This window comes from Rhinopithecus bieti, unplaced genomic scaffold (genome assembly GCF_001698545.2).
Source record: "Rhinopithecus bieti isolate Rb0 unplaced genomic scaffold, ASM169854v2 scaffold_6717, whole genome shotgun sequence".
Lineage (NCBI taxonomy): Eukaryota > Metazoa > Chordata > Mammalia > Primates > Cercopithecidae > Rhinopithecus > Rhinopithecus bieti.
In genome coordinates, this window is record NW_016805334.1 from 1,250,757 (window position 1) to 1,274,281 (window position 23,525).

The following is a 23,525-nucleotide window of genomic DNA, read 5'->3' on the forward strand; positions in this document are numbered from 1 at the left end:
ACTCCAGTCTGGGCGACAGAGTGAGACTCTGTATCAAAAAATAAATAAATCTAACACTTCTGGGCTACAGGTTAATGATGATGTGTTCACTGGTGTGAAAAAATGGTATCAACCTTCTGGTTCTTAGACTTTAGACTGAATTTATGAAGTATTTAGGGTTCCATATAAGGCCCAAATAAAACAAACTCAGATACTTTTACAGCATTACTATAAAGAATAATGTAAAGATTTGGCATGCATGATAAAAGTAATTTAGCAGTTAAATGATTAAAACAGATCATTTCATCCTTCCACAAATCTGAAAATCTTGACATATAGAAGTATTCACAGCTATTTAAAGCTCCTCACAAGACAGGGGCAAAGGCTCTTTAGATATTGCTCTATTTTACTTTGGTGTCTTACCAAGGGTGGGGCGGGGGGAACATTAGGTGGCAGTGTACAGACAAAAAAGTAAATTAAAATAAAAACTGTCTTAGAAATAAACTGCTATGAAACAGGCTAAGAAGATAAACTTTTGACTGAACACATGGAAAATGTACTGATATCTGACATATGAGTTGACTAACTGAATACTTTTAGGAAAATCAAGTTCACATTATTTTCAAATTTACTTTGTCAGAACACACAACAGTGATGACAATTATGTAATACGTCTTCCCCGTAACTCTTAGATGAAAGGCAGGAAGTGGGAAATAATATATTGCTTGTTGCTGTTTTACTTAGTGGGTAAAAGCAAAACAACCCAATCATAAAATGCACACAGCTGTATCTAAAAGAAAAATGCAAACACAACTTAACCATACTTTATTTGACTGCATCTTATTTAGACAGCTTGCACATTTCAAATCCCATTAAATCTCTCTCCAAAAGGATATGGGACAATAGAAGAAAATTATGCAGCAATATCCAGTCAAACAGCAGTCCAATATTTTGAGATACACGTGATATTTTATAGATACTCAACTCATATCTGACGTCAATATAATTTATGGTTATGTTTTTACAAACCTGAAAGCCCTGTAACATTACAGCACTCATTTTAGTGATGTCATGGTGCACTGAAAAGTAACTCTGATGCACTACCAATTTGATTTTATCTATACTCCTGAAAAGTGATGAACTTCATGATTTTTAGACACCATAATAAATATACACATCCAGTCTTAGACATGTCAGCCAGTACCATAACACAGGGCAAGGTAAAGTTAAAACATGAAAAACAAACTGCTTTACATAGATTTGTCGAGCAAGTGGGAAGGGTAATTTGGGAAAGAGGCAGAAAATATTAAAATTGACTTTTTATTTTTTCTTATTTTGCTGGTTTCCACTTTAAAAACTACTGTCTGGTTTCTGATCTGTGGACTTTGCTAAAGTAGTTTCACCCCAATGTACAGGAAATTATAATCAGCCCACACATCAAAAATGATAGTATACCCGTTAGCTTCTTCAATACTAACATATATAGCTTCATGGTAGCATGTATAAAAATGTTCAGCAGTACCAACTGCCAAACCAGTGTCAGTGGATAGTACAGTCAGTCCTAAAGAGGCAGCACCCCATTAAAAGAAAGTTGCACCTATTTTGCTCAGTTTTAGCCAAGTGAACCCATGCTATCAATTTCAAATAGAATTATTTTAAGCTTATTTAAGAAAAATAACAGCCTATTATCAAAAAGTAAATTACTGTTTGAGGCTACTTCAACCTGAATGGAGTCTTTCAGTGTTGGTGTTGGGTTTTCATGCTAGAGGTTAAAATTTTAATCTACTTAAGTAAAAAAATTTTTTGCATACCCAATTAAAGACATAAGGCATACACTGACATTTAACATTCACCAAACAATATGGCAACCATCTGACTTTTTAGTCACACAGTTAACGTCATGTTTACAAACACCCAATCAGTTCAGTTAATTTGGCAATTTCGGAGGAAAAGGTCAGTATGATGGTTTCATTGACAATCTGGCAAAAACACTAAAATGGTTGAACCAATGACCGACCATCTATCTACTTTACAACCATCCCCATTAGTGATTCAAGCAAATATATGTTCATCAACCATTATGCATCAACCAGCAAGTCAAATATAAAGGAGTGAAATAAAATTTGATGACATAAATATGTTTTAGTTCAATTTCCTTCATATTAAATAACAAAAGCATCACTATGGTTGGTATTCTTCTAAATGCTAGTGCCTAAACGAAGTTTGACCAAAAACATACTGAAAAGCTGAGTACTGTGTGGTTACCACATTTTTATTATAACCAGTATCCTGCCCATTAAACTTTCACGAGCAATATAAAATGGAAAACGTTGTCTTTAAAAATAAAGAACTATAAGTAATTCCACCAGCAGAAAGTTTTTATTTTCAAATATAAATTGTGTATCTTTATTTTTAAAGTATTTGTTACTATGTTCACCTTCAAAACACTATACTGAGCAAAGAGCAGCTTTCCTTTTAAAAAAAAAAAAAAAGCAACAAAACTTTCCTGAAAAGGGCCCGTACCATACTGTTAATGGACGGTAGGTTTTTAAAAAATTACAGTAATTAGACCACAAAATATAATTCCAAACCAGAATACTAGAGCAGGAAGCCTAGAAGTTATATTCACAATGAAGACACACACACAAGACTTCTACAGTTGTTCACAGAGAATCGAATTTTTTTCTTATGGGACCGTAGGTTTTCCAGTTAAATATAATTATCCTATCACAGGTTTAACTGAAATCTCAAATTGAAAGCAACTTAAACTTTCGAAAATTGTACATTGCACTGATTGGCCAAAAAAACAACAATGTAGAAAACTTAAAAAATAAAACATGGTGCGGTAAGAAAACCCACAGAAAGCTCATTCCAAACAAGAATTTCATTTTCCCCTTTTGTGTTTTCTGGCAGCAAGAAAAGCAAAGCTCCCCTAACAGAATTGCTTCGCATGACAAGTCGAATCAATTAAAATAAAGCAGCTTGAAAATGGATACAATGCACCTTGAAATTTATTCCAAAGACCAAGAACCTAAAGGGAATGGCCATTTTTAAGAAAGAAAGCAATGTGTGAATCCAATCAATGTGGAAAAACAAAATTCCGCTACGGTTGTAAAAGCTGTTCTTCACAGCGTAGCAGTAATTTTGATTAAAATAAATCATATCGAATTTACACTCAATTTCTATCTTTTCAAAAACTTCCCGTACTCTCAAAAGAAAAAGTGCATCTAAAAAACCCGCACATCTCGCGGCTCCATCAACTTTTCTTATCTTTTTTGAGCCAGGTTTCGTCGATTGTTTCCATCTTTCAACTTGTTGACTGTAAGGAAAAAGGGACTTCTAAAAGTAAACAACCCTTCTGTCTATTCACCTGAAAGAAAGGTTATGCCAAATTATAAAAATCGTGAGAATCAATTATCAAAATTTGAATTGAAAGTAAAAACAAAAGTTTGCTTGCAAAGCCTTAAGAAAAAGGAAAGGATAGCCATGCATCACAACACTAGAGGATGAAGACGAATATATTACTCATCTACAACAGGCCGACTGGCAGGACAAAAATTTAATTGTTACCTTTAATCATTTGAAGACATACCCACCCCTACATTTTTTTCATGATCACTAAACTCACTGAACGGTTACCAATATCAAGAATGGAAACTGTTAATATGTGAAAAAAATTAACCTAAAATCTGCAAGCGTCTTCCCCCTCAGCCCCCTTTCAGAAAAAGACTAGGCGAGGTTTTGTCTGTGAAAATGTTTAGTATTACTTAGAGGCTTTTACCCATCTCACATTTGGCTTGTTTTAAGGAACAAAAATTATGGTTCCACCTTACTGGTTCTGGAAAAAATGATCACCTGGTAAAATAACATGTCAGCAGACTTTGCAAGCATGAAACACCATAAAATCTTGGCTATCAATGGCACATCTTGTTCGGTACCAAAAAGAACTCCTGATGAGTTTAAAACAATCTTTAATTCAGAAACAAAATTGCGCGGCGGATGCCAAAAGTGCAACAAATATTGTGCGACACTCAATGAGCACACTGACAGATAGAGAGGCTGGCATGGCCAACAACTTAGCTTAGATCGCACCTGCAAAGCACATTCCTGTACAAATTGCACTTGCATGCCAAAGGTCGATTCTTTGTCTGGTGTGAGAAGTTGTGCGGATGTCAGCTTTCTCAACGCAGCCACAGTTTGAGAGTCGCAGTTGCATTCAACTCCACTTAAATAGTAGATCCTGAACAGCCTCTGTTATCTCGAACAAACCCAAGATTTTCATAAGTTCAACAGCAGACTTATTTGTTATTTTCGTTTCCAAGGAACAGCCTTCAAGAAATGAGAAAATAAACTAATATATCAATTAACAGTAATTTGAACAAATTCGGCGGAAGACAGAGGCTCTTCATACGTTATTTTAAAATTGATAGTGAAAACAATAAATAATATACAGAAATAACTCAAAATAGTCATCAAAATTGTAATATTATATTTGGGTCAAGGGCTTGGAGGACCACTGGAGATGTATCTTCTGTTATACTGATTTTTGTGATGTTTGAAATTTTTAGCAATGAGAGTATGTTTTATAGTAAAACAAAGATTAATTATTTCCCTGTGGGGAAAGGTAAAATGACTAAGGATGAAAAAATCAACAATCAAAAGTACTGGTTTATTTCCTTAAAATAATAAGCCATATTATTAAAAGCAGCTATTCAGATTGACTTCCAACTTCCATATTTTCATTAATGTGTCATTTATCCTGGCAATAACTACAACATTTGTCTGGAGTCTAGACCAGAGTCTGCAAACTATAGACTTTGGGCCAAATGCGCCTGCTGTCTGTTTTGTAAATAGAAGTTTTAGTCAAACAGCCATGTTTATTTGTTTACATGATGTCTGTGGCAGCTTTCTCAATACAAGGGCAGAGCTGAGCAGTTGCCACAAAGACCTATGGTCCACAAAGCCTGAAATAATCACTAATGGGCCTTTTACTAACAGTGTTTGCTGAATCCAGACAAGAGGTATTCAAAATGTTAGAGTGTGTCATAATCACCTGAAGGGCCTGTTAAAATAGATTGCTGAGCCCCACCCCCAGAGTTTATGAGTAGGTTTGCAGTAGGACACAAAATCTGCATTTTTTTTTTTTTTTTTTTTTGAGACGGAGTCTCGCTCTGTCGCCCAGGCTGGAGTGCAGTGGCCGGATCTCAGCTCACTGCAAGCTCCGCCTCCCGGGTTTACACCATTCTCCTGCCTCAGCCTCCCGAGTAGCTGGGACTACAGGCGCCCGCCACCTCGCCCAGCTAGTTTTTGTATTTTTAGTAGAGACGGGGTTTCACTGTGTTAGCCAGGATGGTCTTGATCTCCTGACCTCGTGATCCGCCCGTCTCGGCCTCCCAAAGTGCTGGGATTACAGGCTTGAGCCACCGCGCCCGGCAAAATCTGCATTTTAACATTTTAAATTGCCAGATGATGATGTTGCTGCTGGTCAAGGGACATTTGAGAACCACTGGTCTAGACAGTACCTCAACTTATATCCAAAATTGAATTCATAATCTGCTCTTCCTCCACAATTCTATATCTCAGTAAACAGGATCACCATCCCACCACATCAATGCCTCAAACCTGAAACCCAAGAGTCATTTTTGAACCTCATTCCTCTCCAACCACCTATATGCATCCAAGCACTGATTTTGTCAATTCTCCCTCTTAAATCTCTAAGTAGTCCTCTTCTTTCTATGCTCGATACACCACAGTGCAAGCGGCCATCAACTCTCACTGTAATTACAAGAGCCTCCTAACTCAAGAGGTCTCCCATTCTCTATAAATAGAGTTAGGCTGATGCTCTTGTTAATTCTCTACTTAAAACTGTTTATTGATTCCCTCTTGTCCTCAAGACAAAGTCCACAATGTAAAAACAATATCAACAGACATAAAAAGTCCATCAATATACTGGCCTCAGCTTTGCTTTAGGTCTCTCTCTTCTTGGTTTCCATGCTCAGCACTGAATTTTCAGTTTCTGGGACCCACCATGATCTCTCCCACCTTAGACCATTCAAATAAACTGTTCTCTCTCTGGAAGCATGCTCTTCCTATCCTCCTCTCTTTTGGCCCTACCTTGTCACTTCCAGATTGGGGACAGTGCCCCTTTCCTTTTATATCACCCAGCAGCATTCTGCACTGTTCCTATGACACATTCTTACTCAACATTTGAAGAGTGGTATGTCATCTCTCCTAGCTGGTAAGCCCAACAGCAGGGACCAATGCTAAATCTAAACCTTTAAAGGATCTAAAATGAAGTAATTAGTTCAGGATGAAGAAAATAAATTCGCTCCTAAGAAAACCTAAAATAAAAGTTGTACAGGAAATAAACTGGTTTAAGATAAGTAAACGTCAATTTCTCTCTGCACTTAAAAAAACACAATTTGGCCAGGTGCGGTGGCTCATGTCTATAATCCCAGCACTTTGGGAGGCCAAGGCGGATCACTTGAGCCCAGGAGTTTGAGACCAGTCTACGCAACGTGGTGAAAACCCATCTCTACAAAAACTTTAAAAGTTAGCCAGGTTTGGTGGTGTGTGCTTATAGTCTCAGCTACTTAGGGGGGCAGAGGTGGGAGGATCACTTGAGCCCAAGGGGTTGATGCTGCAGTGAGCTGTGAGTGCACCACTGCACTCTAGCCTGGGCGACAAAGCGAGACTGTTTCAAAAAACAAAATACTCACATATACACACACACACAATTAAATTTCTAGTAACGTATGTCATACTAGAGTCTGTAACACCTCAGTCTGGTCAATACAAGTTTTTAGTTTTTAACAATTCTCTTGGGTAATTCCTGCAATTCTGTTATTAGGTCCAGCACCTAATTATAGCTAAAACGTTAAATCAAAGCAATTTAATTTGAGAAACACTAAAGTCACAACAACTCAAAACTTGGAATTGATTTCAAATAAAAAGTGACAATTTTAAAATATGACAGCTAATATTTATTGGAGCTGTACTATGTGCAATGTAAAGCATTCTACATGTATTATGTAGCTTTATTTTCACAATAACCCTATGAAATTGATGTGGTTATCCATTTTACAGATGAATAAAACTCAAGGCCACCAATAGAGCAAGGACAGAACAGGGTCCAATTATGAACTAAAGTTTAATAGTAACTACCCTACTGTACCTCCCCCCTGATTATTTCCCAAAGTAAAGCAAAGCAGTGACCAGGAAATCTAACCTACTTAACATGAAAGGGATTCTAAGTCCACCATCATTAATATTCAGCAATCTAAAATATTCCAAACACATCTGAGGCTACCACCACTACACAAATACACACTTGAGATGTGGTTAAGAACTGAGTTCAAGTTTGTTGGCATCCTAATAGATTAATGAAATGAGGCTCAATTACATAGAGAAAAAATTACACCAAGGTCTCACTCAGTTAAAATGTAAAGATTCTCCTGGCACACTCATATTTTCTAAACAAAGTGATTCTTTCTTTAGAAAATTATTTGACACAACAGAAAAATGCCAGGATAAAGTAACTAATTTTTAATTCTCAAATTCTTATAAACATATTAAAAGAATATCTGGATTTATATTAGAAATTCACCATAAAACGAGGTTATTTTGGTCCTAAAGAAACTTGACAGAGTTGAATTCTACTTAACAGCGAAAAAAAATTACAGTGAAATTCCACTGATCCTCTTTGCAACAGCAACAGACCATTATCAGGATAAGCCAAACCATTACAAAACATTACTGTTTAAGATAGTATTTTTTAATACTGTAGGCTGGAAGCTCCTGGAGGGCAGGCTTGTTCATTGCTAGAACTTTAGCACTACCACACTGTCTGGCACCTAGAAGCCCTTCCTCTGCTGAATGAACAACAAATAGTACTGCTCTTCACAACATCTCTTTAAGATCAGAATTAACATCATGTTGCAGAGACAAAGAGAAACCAGAAAAAGTTAAACAGCCTGCCTACAGTCATACAACTGGCAAGTGACAGACGATAAATACGGAAACCAGGCTTCTCATACTCAGTTATTAGGCCAAACTACTCACCCAAAATCCTTGCAGTTTAGCTAACCCCACTTTATTCTGTTCTTTACCTTGCAGCCTCTATCACATAGCAAAATATTTCCAGTGAAACTAAAGATCTTTTATATATATACACATATATATAATTAGAAAATACTTAATAAACATAATAAATATAGTCTAATTAAAAGCTAAAAGTAATCTTTCATATCATGGGGAAAAGAATGACTGTACCTTTTCTAAGTTGGACTTTTCTAACTTAGAAAAGTATAAGTTATTTCGAAAAATAACTTAGATCTCCTTGTGGCTCCTAATAATCTAATTTAGTCATTAGTGCTAATGTGATCTATTTTATTCTTTTAATTGTACAAAATGCAGTCAGCTACCAGATTATCTGTCTAAAAATTACCAAAATGTCTTTTGCATTACCTTTATATTGCTAGAAATAAATAGCATTAGGTAGGTCAAGCAAATCAGGTTGTAGGGAAAGTCATGGGTTTGAATAGCAGATTGTAAACAGTCTGCAACAAGTTACATAGCATGCTATTTACAGAAGAAACTGTCTAGTAAAAATAAAAAATGTATGCAACAAAAAAAGAAAGAAAACACCAAATTGGATGTGTGATACTGTTTGGCTGTGTCTCCACCCAAATCTCATCCTGAATTCCTATGTGCTGTGGGAAGGACCCGGTGGGATGTAACTGAATCATGGGGGCAAGTCGTTCCCGTGCTGTTCTCATGAGTGAATTAAGTCGCACGAGATCTGATAGTATTAAAAAGAGGAATTCCCCTGTACAAGCTCTTTTCTCTTTGCCTGCCACCATCCACGTAAGATGTGACTTGTTCCTCCCTTGCCTTCTGCCAGGATTGTGGCTTCCCCAGCCATGTGGAATTGTAAATCCAATGTGGTATTCTTTCTTTTGTAAAACTGCCCAGTCTCAGGTATGTCTTTATCAGCAAGGTGAAAACAGACTAATACAACGTGCTAGAAGGGTAGGTAGTGAACTTTCTTCTTCTGTTTCTCAAGTTTTCTGTAATGTTCATAATGGTTTTTCAATGGAAAAAATGTCTTTAATGTAAATAAGCAAAATTAAATGACATGATTTTCAACTGAAAATATTTTAAGATACTATAAATTTAAATTCCATTAGGAAATCCTAATTCCACTGTATTCTGATCAGTTACCTCTGGCTATTCATATCACAGTAATCGACCTAAAACTCTTTTTTTTTTTTTTTCCTTTTTGGTGAGATGGGAGTCTTGCTCTGTCCCCCAGGCTGGAGCACAGCGGCACGATCTTGGCTCACTACAACCTCTGCCTCCTGGGTTCAAGCGATTCTCCTGCCTCAGCCTCCCCAGTAGCTGGGATTACAGGCACACACCACCACACCTGGCTAATTTTTGTATCTTTTTAGTAGAAACAGAGTTTCACCATATTGGCCAGGCTGGTTTCGAACTCCTGACCTCGTGATCCACCCACCTTGGCCTCCCAAAGTGCTGGGATTACAGGCATGAGCCATTGCGCCCAGCCTAAAACTCTCAAAAAAAAAAAAACCAAAAAACAAAACAAAACAAAAAAACAAAAACAAAAAACAACTTGAAGTTTTCAGAGATTAAGATTTTAAGGATATCAATGGCTTAAACATCGAGGCACTATTCATCATACTGATACTGATCAATCACCTGCCCAAATTCTAATTTACTTCAGGAAAAAAAGTCCATAAATGTAAATGGCCACCAAGTAGGTTGATTTTAGGTACACAGATCCTACTTTAAAATCTACATCATAGAAAACTCATTCATTCTATATGTATTTATCTTATTCTTTCTTCTATTGTGAAACATGAACCTAAGGCACTTGTCCTAGCTGCTACACATCTGGCAGCCAGAGCATGTGGGGGTGTAAATAAATTTAAGCCAGATCAGCACACTGGTAATGTATTTCTTACTCATGAAGTAACAAATCCACTTGTTTCCTCTTTTGATACTATAATGTTTTGTGTCAGCTCCAAATACATAGAAAATGAAAAAAAAATTTAGCTATACTGTTTTAACATATACCTAATTCTGATATGAAAAGTTGGGAAAATCACAGTAAGACAAAATGAAAACATCAACTAGACCAGGAACAGTGCAGCATTATTTGGAGAAAAACATTATCTACCTTTCAATTCTGTGATTACTAATAACTCTGGCTGAATACTCTGAGTTTAAAATGACTAGTAACAACAAAGAACAATATAAACATGACTCAAGGTCACAAATTCTGTAGACAGAATAGAAAGTGAAAATTGTTTGATGTGCACAGTAAGGTTTCACAGAGATTTCCAAATGTATCTTTTTTTTTTTTTTTTTTTTTTTTTTTTGCCATGGAGCAGGGTAAGGTTTCACGGAGATTTCCAAATGTATCTCTTTATGAGACAAAGTCTCACTCTGTCTCCCAGGTTGGAGAGCAGCAGTGGTGGCGGTGCAATCTTGGCTCACTGCAACCTCCGCCTCTAGGGTTCAAGTGATTCTCCTGCCTCAGCCTCCTGAGTAGCTGGGACTACAGGCGTGTGCCACCACGCCCAGCTAATTTTTGTATTTTTAGTAGAGATGGGGTTTCACCATGTTGGCCAGGCTGGTCTCAAACTCCTGACCTCAACTGATCCGCCAGCCTTGGGCCTCCCAAAGTGCTGGGATTACAGGCATGAGCCCAGTGCCTGGTCAAATGTACCTCTATTAAAAGGTTCACAGATTTTAAAATCTTTATCTTTGTAAAATTTTTAAACACAATGCAGAATAACCTAAGTATAGAGAAATCGTAATTAAAATCTTTGTCAAATGTCATAGATTTTCAGATAATTTGTCAAAATTTCTAAACCCTTTAAAAGAAAGGAAGGTTGGTCTAAATTAATGAAAGTGAAAGCACATGTTTATTTGCATTTTCATTAATCACTGTATTTTTGGAGATTTATCATTTCAAAGGCATTTTAACAACTTGGTTAACCCTGAAGATGCCTTTTAAAAAAAAATGCAGCCAGGCGCGGTGGCTCAAGCCTGTAATCCCAGCACTTTGGGAGGCCGAGACAGGCGGATCACGAGGTCAGGAGATCGAGACCATCCTGGCTAACACGGTAAAACCCCGTCTCTACTAAAAAATACAAAAAACTAGCCGGGCGAGGTGGCGGGCGCCTGTAGTCCCAGCTACTCGGGAGGCTGAGGCAGGAGAATGGCGTGAACCCAGGAGGCGGAGCTTGCAGTGAGCTGAGATCAGGCCACTGCACTCCAGCCCAGGCAACAGAGCGAGACTCTGTCTCAAAAAAAAAAAAAAAAAAATTGCTACTATGAACAAAAATAAGACAATTGGTGTTTTTAGAAAGCTTACAGAAAGTTCAGAGAGAAAGACAAGTTAACAGCAATACAAGTCAAAATTTTAAAGTGCTTAAACAAGAGAGAGAGGGGTACAAACACCGTGCTGGAAGCACAGAACTAATCATGAAAAAAATATTTATGAAGCAGTTACTGTATCACAAATGTCACACTAAGCACCAAGAATATCGCAACAAACAAGAGAAGGTATCTCTGTCCTACACTGTGCTAAGGCACTGAACAAGTGAAATTAAGTGCAATAAATATTACAAAAAGAGTAACAAAAATAAGAGAAAAGTGCAATGGATTCTGTTCAGAACGATCAAGAAAAACTTAAAGGAGTTGTTGGTATTTGAATTGGGTCTTAAAGACTAAAGTATTTTAACAAGGAAAGGAAAACCAGATAGCTACCAGATCTTATAGAGTAAACAAGAGTTCATATGGCAAATTATTCGATCTGAGTAATCTTGGACGCAGATAAGCAAAATTTTATACCAAGAAAAGTTATCTAATCAAGAGACAGAGGTATTCACAAACTGCAAAAACCATCCATTTAAAATTATACAAAAGGAAAAAGTTCACAAAGCTGTCCCTGATGTCAGCCTAAAGATTAAGTAATACTCATTGTTGCAAAAGAAAAAATGAATGAATCAGCATTAGCTTTTTAGGCTGGAAATGCATACCATTAAAATGTATCATTAATTTAGAATTTAACCTTGAGACCAAAACAACACAAATGTTCATATCATTCCTGAGAACTTCCAATGAAAAGCCAACACTAGGCCGGGCGCGGTGGCTCAAGCCTGTAATCCCAGCACTTTGGGAGGCCGAGACGGGCGGATCACAAGATCAGGAGATCGAGATCATCCTGGCTAACACGGGAAAACCCCATCTCTACTAAAAAATACAAAAAACTAGCCAGGCGAGGTGGCGGGCGCCTATAGTCCCAGCTACTCGGGAGACTGAGGCAGGAGAATGGCATAAACCCGGGAGGCAGAGCTTGCAGTGAGCCGAGATCCGGCCACTGCACTCCAGCCTGGGTGACAGAGCGAGACTCCGTCTCAAAAAAAAAAAAAAAAAAAGAAAAGCCAACACTATCCAAACCTTTGATCAGTTAAAGAAAAGCACACAGCCTGCCTCAAAGGAGTGACTTAGGATAGCAAGTAGGATAACTCAGAAAAGGTTTCATCATAGGAACATAATACTCTCTGCTCTTAACCCCCCTGTTCACTGGATCTCTCTATTCTGTGGAAGATCAAAACGTGATCTATTATCCCAAAGATCTCTCCAAGCTGTTAAGCAACTTTTGTGAAACCTGACTTTTCTCAATGAGCTGACAAGCAGTGTGGCTATGGTCCAAACATGGACCTATACTCATGAACATATCCGATCCAATTCTCTCCTCAAAATTTCAGTTACCAGTCATGTAAAACTTTGGCTACTGCATTTTAATATTAAAAGCTGTGAACAATGTGAGATCCTTTGACATCTGTGAATTATTTCTTTGGAGTAAAACTAGGTATTTTTAAATCGCAGGATGACTTCACTGTGCCACCCATTATGTCTGTAGGCCTTCTCATATAACCACCACTTAGAGTGGATCCGTCAGAATAGAGCCTAGTGTGAACAAGAAGCCTGAGAATGCTCAGCAGCAAATCTCTGTATTCTAACACAGAAATGTATTAATGAGATGTTGTTGAAAGAAAAAAGCAATTATTATTGCTAATAATTACTGAATAAGAATTACTTCATTTGTATTTTTAAAAACTATATATTTGCATATATGTGCGTTTAAAAAATGAGAGAACGCATTTCAAACAGTTAACAGTAGCAAGAGGCCAGGAGCAGCGGCTCATGCCTATAATCACATTTTGAGAGGCTGAGGTGGAAGGATCACTTGAGGCCAGGAGCTGGAGTGGTCTCCAGCTGGATAACATAGCAAGACTCCCATCTCTACAAAACAAAAACAAAAACAACAACAAAAAAACAGTAGCTATCAATGGAAAGATGGATAAAGATTTGAAAAGCATGAGAATGGCAGAAGGAACTTTGTTAAAAACACATGCACACATATCATATATGCTGTGTATAAATTTTGTACCAAAAAATCCACTTCTTTTAAGTCACTAAAACAAATTATTAAGGTCAATATTTTGAAAAAAGTTACCCAATTTCACATATTTTGAGAATTCTCTAAGGCATATCTGACCTCTAATAATAAAAATTGCTACTTCTATTACTCATAAAAGTACTAGTACAACTTTGCTCCTCCTCAGTCACCACTGCTATATTAAAGACATCTATACTTCTCTAGTTTATACTTGTTCCCTTCCACACTGTACAACAGTAAATGTTAACATTCCCAATCATCACCAATATTTATCAAGCACCCACTATATGTAGAAACACAGTGCAGTAGGATACAAAGAAATTATATCTGCCATCAGACCTTACAAACAAGCTGAAGAGAGAAAATGCTCTTACGTTAATGCACAGATAGCGCTACTCTTAAAAAGTGGTTGTCTTCCCCCAGCAACATTGTCATTATTTAATTCTGAAAAGATTATTTTCAAGTGTGAAGTGTCCTCCATGTAGACTGATAGTTTTCCCACTGTTAGAAACTAAGGCCAATATGTAAGCAAATTATAACAGAGTCTATAATAAGAGCTACCTTAAAAAACTGATGATAAAGCCTCTGAATACCAAAATTGTGTACTGAAAATGTCTAAGATTCCACCCACTCATTTTGAAGAAATTTTAGCTCCATTTTAAAATTTGTTCTAGGTCAAAAATTCATGTGTTTTAAAATGGAATATAATTTTCCCCACAAGCTGCATTTGTGTAGTAAAACTGCAATGAAATCTGCAATAAATTACAAAGTATTTATAAAAAATACTCAGTAAGAATAATGCCCAGAAAACAAGTATTAAACATTTTTAAAGACTTACCTCATCACAGTCTCCCTCAACCATGGCATATATAGCTTTCTTAACCAAGTTAGTACCTAGAATATAGATCTGAGTATTAATGAAGGAAAAACGTATTTCTTAAAGATAACCTAAATTATAGTATTCATAAGCACAGAAATGTCAAATGCTAGTTTCTATCTTGAATCCAGATACACAGATTATCTCAAACTAAGTGGGAAAAATTTTAGCTATAAGCTAAGAGAAGCCAATAGAACCTACACATTAACAGTACGTTTCCTCTTGAAAGACCTATCTCCCAACATACTCCTTTTTCTCAGACATAATTATTTGCCGCAAGCAGGAGTTTGTCCTATTGTGTTTGAAAGTAGGAGGAAAGGGAAAGAGAAAAAGACAAGATATGGTATGGCCAGAACAACCCAGGAACTCCCCGTGAGTTGGCCAGAACTTACTGCATAACCCGAGCTGATCTCACCAAAGATCTTCCAAACTCCCCTGGACACAAGGCACATGACAACCTCATCAGAACTGCTGTTACCCACAGTAGGTTCCTATAAACTATAGTGAGCATGATGAAGTCTGGTACTCCCAATGATGTCAGTGGTGTGTCTGTAAATGTCTAGCAAAATGTATCCTAGTTTAGGGTCAATTATAACTGGTATATTAAAAGGGAAAAAATTTGCCATATCTGATTTTAAGAGCAGACAGACAAATTTTATTTAAAAACTCTTAGGCTGGGCGTGGTGGTACATGCCTATAATCCCAGCACTTTGAGAAGCCAAGGCAGGCAGATCACTTGAGGCCAAGAGTTCAAGACCAGCCTGGCCAACATGGTGAAACCCCGTCTCTATCAAAAATACAAAAAACTAGCCAGGCATGGTGGCTCAGGCCTGTAATCCCAGCACTCTGGAGGCTGAGGTCATGGCAAAACCCCGTCTCTATTAAAAATACAAAACACTGGCTGGGTGCGGTGGCTCAGCCTATAATCCCAGCACTTTGAGAAGCCCAGGTGGGCAGATCACCGGAGGTCAGAAGTTCAAGACCAGCCTGGCCAACATGATGAAATCCCGTCTCTACTAAAAAATAAAAAATTAGAAAGGCATGGTGGCGGGTGCCCGTAATTCCAGCTACTCGGGAGGCGGAGGCAGGAAAATCACCTGAATACAGGAGGCAGAGGTTGCAGTGAGCCGAGATAGTGCCACTGCTCTCCAACCTGGGCGACAGAGTGAGACTGTATCTCAAAAAAAAACAAAAAAACAAAAAATACAAAAAATTAGCCCGGGTGTGGTGGTGTGTGCCTATAGTTCCAGGGGCTTGGGAGGCTGAGGCACAAGAATTGCTTGAATCTGGGGGGCAGAGGTTGCAGTGAGCTGGGATCACGCCATTGCACTCCAGCCTGGGCGACAGAGCAAGACTCTGTCTCAAAAAATAGTAAAATTGAATTAAAAACTCTTAATTTTCAAAGCATGCATACAAGTATGCGTACATTTTATGGCCCAAACAAAGTATGTCTAAAGGCCAGGATGCAACCCTAAACCCACTGGTTTCTGCCCTTCAAACTAGCCAAACAATTGGCTATAATTTATCATGAGTCCTTATCAGTGTTTTTTAATGCATCAAAGGCTCAAACTTACTCCATAAAACAAGCCCAATTCATTAAAAATCTTAGTGGAAAGCTGTAACACTGTAATAAAGTTGGCTAAACCTAACATATTAAGTAAACCTATTTATAGTTACTTCTCATGATATCTAGGACTATGTGAGACTCTTAGGTTGGACAATAATACTTAATAGTTTTTAAGCCGGGCGCGGTGGCTCAAGCCTGTAATCCCAGCACTTTGGGAGGCCGAGACGGGCGGATCACGAGGTCAGGAGATCGAGACCATCCTGGCTAATACGGTGAAACCCCGTCTCTACTAAAAAATACAAAAAACGAGCCGGACGAGGTGGCAGGTGCCTGTAGTCCCAGCTACTCGGGAGGCTGAGGCCGGAGAATGGCGTAAACCCGGGAAGCGGAGCTTGCAGTGAGCTGAGATCCGGCCACTGCACTCCAGCCCGGGCAACAAAGCGAGACTCCGTCTCAAAAAAAAAAAAAAATAGTTTTTAAAAAACGTAAGTGACAAAACTGCTAATGATTAAATACTCGTATAGGTATTAAACTTTTTTTATGAATACTCGCTAAAGCACATCACAAAATCTGACATGCTTAGACAAATGCTTGTCTACCCAATCCTCCATTGTGAACACAGAGCTACTAGGTCCTAGAGACTAGAAGAGTGGTTTTTTGAAACAGAATCTTGCTCTGTCACCCAGGCTAGAGTGCAGTGGCACACTCACTGCAACCTCCACCTCCTGGGTTCAAGCAATTCTCCTGCCTCAGCCTCCTGAGTAGCTGGGATTACAGGTGCCCACCACCACGACCGGCTAATTTTTGTATTTTTAGTAGAGACAGGGTTTTGCCATCTTGCCCAGGCTGGTCTTGAACTCCTGACCTAGTGATCCAACTGCCTTGGCCTTCCAAAGTGTTGGATTACAAGCATCAGCCACCGCACCGGGAAGCCTATTGAGTTTTATGGTGTTATTTAAATGACAAAAGTTATCTAACCCGGCGATAGAAGAGTGGTGCTTAATCAGGCTTACATCACAGTCACCCATGGAAGCTTCAGCCCCACCTCTGACAAGACAAACAAGAGTCTCAGGGTGAGGGGTCTAAATATGTGTTTTTAAACCACCCTACATGATTTTAAGGATCATTATAAATCATGAGTGTAAGATTAACTAAACATGTCAGGAAAAGTACACCCAACAAAAAATTAAGTTTGGGAATTATAAGAAACAATCAATTCTCATCTCCTGATCTTTTCTGAACTGCAATATACAGTTCATGACTAACACCAGTAATGGTAACAATTTTTCCATAATGTTGGCTTGATTGAGGCCCACTTAACCCAAATACAGACAAGTGCTTGAAGGCTAGGATGAAAGACCATCATAACGTAATTATAAATTGCAGTATTTCTTGTGTTACTTAGTATAATGCAAAGCATTTTGAATATGATTAAAAAAAAATCTGGAGGTAAAAACTGATGATCGACTACTTGTTAAAAACTGTCAAAACAATAAAGAAAAAATTCATTTTAAGAACTTTTAAAATACCATTTTGAAATTAAAATTAAAACCGCCTTAATTTTCTTCCCTCGGTTTTTTCATTTCTACATACTTACATTTAAGTCTTTCATTTCAAAACACAAAATGAAAATAGCTTATCTTAGGCATTCTATGAAATAATATTTTTCTTACCAATGCCATTTCTCCTGTATTTGGAATCCACGGCTAACATGGCTATATAACCTCTGCGGAACATCTTTTTGTGCATATCCAACTTGCAAACGATGGCACCTACACACTCCTCCCCTACCATGGCCTTAAAAATAAACAAACAGTTATGAAGAACACATTGCCATCAGGTACTGCACAATGATCCAGAGAAAACAACAACCAACCATTGGTAGGCATTTTTGACGGGGGAAGAGATAACGGGAACTCTTACAAGAGAGCAGTCACAGAAGTTTCAGAAATCTAAATCCCCTAACTCCTTTAAATGTTCTAGTGTTAAAATTTCTCAATATTCTTTAGAACATGAATTATTTATGCTTACTATTAAAGCCTAGGGAAAAAAGACCAGATTTCCAAAAGGTAAACATTCAAGTACTTTATAAGATTACGTATGAGGTGCTTATAATCACAATTATTTGCAACAAAGACCTAAGTTTCTGGAAGGGGAAATATGCAAAAACAAATTATTAGGACATAAAATATTGTAAAACTTGCCCATCAGCAGAATATAATTTTAAATAGTTAAATTTAGTAATAATGGCCAGGCGCAGTGGCTCACACCTATAAATCCAGCACTTTGGGAGACCGGGGCAGGCAGATTGCTTGAGCTCAGGGGTTTGAGATCAGCCTGGGCAACATGGCAAAACCCTGTCTCCACTAAAAATACAAAAATTAGCTGGGTGTGGTGGCATGTACCTGTACCTGCTACTTGGAAAGCTGAGACAGAATGGCTTGAGCTGGGGAAGCAGAAGCTACAGTGAGCTGAGATCATGCCAATGTACTCCAGCCTAGGTGACAGAGTGAGACCCCATCTCAATAAAATAAAAAAATAAAAAAGTTTAATGAAGTTTTAGTGAAAGCTGCATATAATACATATTTACACCTGAATGGTAGATTGTGATCAGAAAAAAAAAACTTTAATTTTCAGAAAAAGCACAGTTTATAAGGTATTGATTAGATCATACTTAAGAGGTTTTTGTTAATATATGTAAATATAGCATAGTCTCATTTTTAGGATACTCCTGACAGTGTGGATAACTGTCATAAAGCTCTCAGAATACTTATAGTTCAAAATCAAAGCTTTATGTTAAAAGCTTTAATTTTACAGAAATTTCTATTTTAATAAAAATGTACAGCTTTCCAGAGTATTAAATTCTAATCATCCCCCATTTTCATTAAGATTTCTAGTGTTACCATTAAAAATGTTTTTCAAAAATTCCAATGCTGATAAAAAGTTCTAGTAACATGGTATTTCTGGTAAATATAAATAGGACAATATCTCCAAGTGTTTAAATAATGTGTCAGTAAGAAGTTTGTTTTCCATAAATTAGTTTTCCAGAAGAAGCTATTTCAACAAAAGCAGAAATGAGTTAAAAAATTAATAAGTCATGTCCAATTTATAATTAATACATATTTTAAATTTGTGACTTTTTTAGTCTGTCATTCTGTAAATTGATTAAAAAGCCTTTTTTTTTTTAACTGTGGAGAAATCTTTTAGGCAAGAAAATTCTAATCCATTTCATGCAAACCTAAACTAGGTCAGAAAAATTCTTTTGAAGGAATATGAAATTCAACAACCCACGCTAATTCATTTCTGGTTTATCACACATTCCAAAACTATTTTGGGTCAATAAACCTCTGAAATGATTATTTCTATTTTTTTCCCTCACAATATATCAATCTTTTAAAACATTTTTTAAACAAAGACCTGAAAGTATGCACAAAATTGCCTTGAACAACTCTGAAAGCTTTTCTGATCTGAAAATAACTCACTTCAAATATATGTGTGTATATACAAATACATATAAATACATACACATACATAAAATTATTACAGACCAAATGGTATATTTAAAAGGGCCAGAAAAAATTTTGGCCTGACCTCATAAGTCAGGCTCATGTGAAATGAAAACCTGTATTAGATCGATGATATAAACCTCAGAACAGCTACACCTTATAAACTATCCAAAAATGAGGAAAAATTAAAACAATACAACTGGACAGTACTTTCAATCTGAACAGGAATTTCAAATAAATCTTTGTCCTTTGAGCATGGAATAAGCAAACAAAATATTGTATTAGTTCATTGTTAAGACCTGATTTCCTCCTAATTTAGAATCTGTAGGATCAAAAATCAAGCTGTATATATCATCTAAAAAGCCCAATGTATCATACACCATAGAGATGGTATTAGTAGTGAAGAAGACCAATGCTGTATTTTTTTCCTGATAAACCACTCATGAATATATGGTACATTTACAGGAATCATTAAATTGCTTGTCAATTTTTCCAAATAAAAGCTCTGCACATACATTTGGAATTCATGCTATTAAATGTATTTTTTCAGGGATGGGAACTGAAAAATCCCTGGCAAGATTAAGACTTAACACTACAAGGCCAAAGGGCTGTCAGTCTATAAAACTATGAAAAATATGAAGTGAGAGATTCCCAAATTCTAGAACACTACAAATAGAAAACTGGGGGAAGCCAAAAAGTTAAATTTAGAACAAATAAACGGAAGTACTATGTTACATCGCTGAGCATAAGTTTAAGAACTTCAAAAAGGTACCAACAACTGAAAATGTTACTATGAAAAGAGGTAAAGATAAAATGGTTAAGTACAGAGTAACTGAAAGTGTCTCACATTTGTATTGTTTTTTTTTGTTTTTACATCTTTTACAATTAGGAAGAATCATAATAAGCTACCATTTTTGTTACTCAATCAAGTATTGGCAATTTTGTAAGGTTCAACCCCATATATTCCATTGACCCATTACAGGTTATCCACAGAAAAGAGCAACATTTTGGAGGTTTCTAATCTCTTGAGATTGATCTTTGTAAGGGCAACTGTCACTTGGTGGCGATAACTTGCTGACACAATAATCTTCACTGAATGGATCAAGAGTATGTCATTTTTCAGGTTCTTATGTTACCATAATGAGAGGCCAGGAGAACTGGGTTCTAGCTTTACCCTTCTGTCAGTAAATATCTGGAGACTGAAACATTTTGAGTCACTTTGGTTCTTTTTTTCAATCAAAAAACAAAACAGAACAAAACCTAAGTTGGGCTGGATTATCTCTAGGATGCCTTTCAGTTCTAAAATGTTATGATTTAAAATAAACATACACATTTACGTATTTGCATTTTTTTAAAATAGTTCCCATGGGAAACTTAAATTTAAAAGTATGCCAAGATAAAGGTTTCAGTTCTAAATGGCCTGGTTGTTTTTTAACTACTGTTTTATTATTGTTTAATACCTCCTGATTCATAGTGGCACTAGTAAATCTTATAGGTCAACCACTTGTGCATATCGCAATTTCTAGATATTCAGAATTTAATATTAAACAAACGAGCTACTAAAGGCTAACATACACATTAGCTGGTGAATTGGAAGGGTTCTACATAAAATCAAAACTAAAGTTTACTAATATTGTTGACCAGAGTCTAAAATGGCAGACAAGTTGAGAAAGGCTTAGGTAAACATCAGGACTCAAAAGTTGACTGAATATCATATACACAACAATTTCCTGGAATTGACAGAAAAACATCTATTTCAATTTGAAATGTGACTCAATCATCTGCTTCTGTGGGTTAACTTACAACTAAATCTACAATTTTTAGCAATTACAGTGGCATTTGATATGACATTTATAATAGTGCTATAAATCATTTTCTCATATTCACTGACATAGACATGTCTTAGAACTATTCTGATACAATGCTTAGAATACTGAAAGAGCATTTTTCAAGAATATAAAATAGTACCCAGTGTTTAAACAAATGTACTTAAGTTTAAGCAAAGTTAAGACAGAAAATAGAACTACCATTATCTACAATACCCAGGTTACATTTTCAAATTACCACCAAGCTAGATAATCAAAAAGACAGGTAAGTATTGTCAAAATATCTTGCAGGGAATTACTAAGTGAAACTAAGCCAATGCTAAAACACTAAGTAATGGTGGCTTTTCCCTTCACATATTATAAAATACTCCTTAAATGGATGTCATCTAGAAACAATATGCTTATGAGCACCTGATACAAAGCATACACCTGCAGTCAACAGTTAAGTTAAAGGGTTCATAGAGACTGAAATGGGCCAATATTATTGTGAAGAAATTACTGGTACTGCCAATACTATGTAAATTTTAAAAAGCTGTCCAAAAGTCTTTCACTTACGTGTAATATTATTGTCAATTATAATTTACACAAGCCAGTGTTACTAGTGTTTGGCCACATCTTCAACCAGTTTCTTAAATTAAAAAAAAATAAAATCAGATCAGTAACAATTTCACACTTAAGTTTTCTACATTCACAAAAGGGTATTTTGTTCAAGTTTCAGGAGTCTTTCAGCCACCAAAAGTGTTAGTAGCGCTTTCTGCAATGGAGTACCAGAAAGCAGGCTGGCTATAACCGTTAATTGTCCTGTTGAAGTAAAGGGAAACATCTCCATAATTACTGAAAATGCTTGTAAGATTTAATTCTCCAATATGGCCACACCAAGTTTGCTGACATTCATGTTCACCAAAACATGTTTATGCATACACTCTTCCCCGATTATAGTTGTAACTGAGAGACTAAAAGGCCTCTATCCAAATAGAACCATGTTCAAATTAAATTACCGTGAAGTGTTTGAGGATGCGGGGGGGGGCAATTAAAGACGGTTAAACACGATTATAATCTAATGTAAACAAGACACAAGACCCCCACCCCAGTGAAACACGCCACCATTTAGGCTTGCTGCAGTTACACTAGCATCACGTTAACCCGAATCATGAAGTCTTACCTTTAAAACAGTTTCATTAAATAACTAGGAATGTGTACACGCACTTGACATCATATAACGTACTATGATAAGCAGCAGGAGATATCCACTGCCACACTCTGGGCCCTCGCTCCCTGCCCCGCACAGTCTGGATCACTGCTGGTTCACCCTCTTTTTATTCTATCCACTTACCAAGAAGCACAGCTGTGGCCAGTTGTGGATAAAATATCTATAGGTATAAATGGAGTAGGGTTCGGACAGATCTTTGGTGATCAGTCTCATGATATCGGGCATTTGTAGCTCGGATTCATATCGGACATATCGTATCGTCCGATCCTCTCCAGGCTCAACCTCCCTGCCCGAAGGGCTTCTTAAGCTGCAGTCGGCGGTCAGGGACGAAGACAGCAGCCGCACCTGCTCGTCTTCCTCCTCTTCCTCCTGCTCGGTGCCCTCGGCCAGTCCATTGCGGGCCGCCGCGGGATCGCTCGCCGCTGCTGCCTCCGTCGGGCTGGGGACCGCAGTTCTTGCATTATTAGAGAGGGAGTGAGGGGGCCTCTCGCCCGAGTGTACCCCGGCTCCTTTTGTTGCAGTCGCTCTGGGGCCTCCGTCAGGGGTGGCCGTGGTCGCGGCCACCTCGGCTACGCTCAGGACCTTGCTCTTGAGGGAGGCGGCCGCCCGGAGGTGCCGCAGTTCGGGGCTAATCAATCCGTTGAGCTGCTGCTGCTCCTGCGGCGGCTGAGGGCAGCGGAGGCACGGATGCCTCTTGGTCGCCACCGTCGCCGACTCCCCGCCCGCCGGGCTCCTGCCGCCGCCGCCGCCTTCGTGCTCCTCGTCGTCCTCCTCGTCCTCGCTGCAGCAGGCGAGGGCGGCCCCCGCCGGGAAGGGACAGTGAGGCTCGGCCGCCGCCGGGGCCGGAGGTGCTGGTGGTGGGAGGAGGCTGCTAGGCCCAGGCGGTACCTCCGCCATCCTAGAAGCGACACAGACCAAGAGGGGAGGCCATGAAACCTGGCCCAGGAGCGCGGAAAAGAGGGGGCGGCGGGTGGGGGGCGGCCGAGGTGGGGGGAACAAAAGCAGAAACCGTCCCTCACGGAGCTGCCCCCCTAATTCCGCGCCCCCCCCCCCCCCCCCCCC

At 38.0% G+C, this 23,525-nt stretch overlaps 1 protein-coding gene across 1 annotated transcript; it reads right to left on the minus strand.

The window, feature by feature from the left end:
• Positions 1-715: 715 nt before the first annotated feature.
• NAA30 (N-alpha-acetyltransferase 30, NatC catalytic subunit) lies at positions 716-23,515 on the minus strand. Its single transcript, XM_017872194.1, has 5 exons — positions 22,587-23,515; positions 17,595-17,718; positions 14,316-14,371; positions 13,303-13,320; positions 716-769 (listed from the first exon to the last, which is right to left on the minus strand). The coding sequence occupies exons 1-5, from the start codon at positions 23,358-23,360 to the stop codon at positions 716-718; spliced, it is 1,026 nt and encodes a 341-aa protein (XP_017727683.1). The 5' UTR covers positions 23,361-23,515.
• Positions 23,516-23,525: the final 10 nt, after the last annotated feature.

What these genes read in the sequence shown, in the direction of transcription:
- NAA30 (XM_017872194.1), bottom strand. Translation starts at nt 23,360, where the DNA reads ATGGCGGAGGTACCGCCTGGGCCTAGCAGCCTCCTCCCACCACCAGCA. An exon ending in GGCCACAGCTGTGCTTCTTG is followed by an intron (nt 17,719 to 22,586) that starts GTAAGTGGATAG and finishes TTTATTTTTAAG; the next exon opens with GCCATGGTAGGGGAGGAGTG. An exon ending in ATACAGGAGAAATGGCATTG is followed by an intron (nt 14,372 to 17,594) that starts GTAAGAAAAATA and finishes TCTATATTCTAG; the next exon opens with GTACTAACTTGGTTAAGAAA.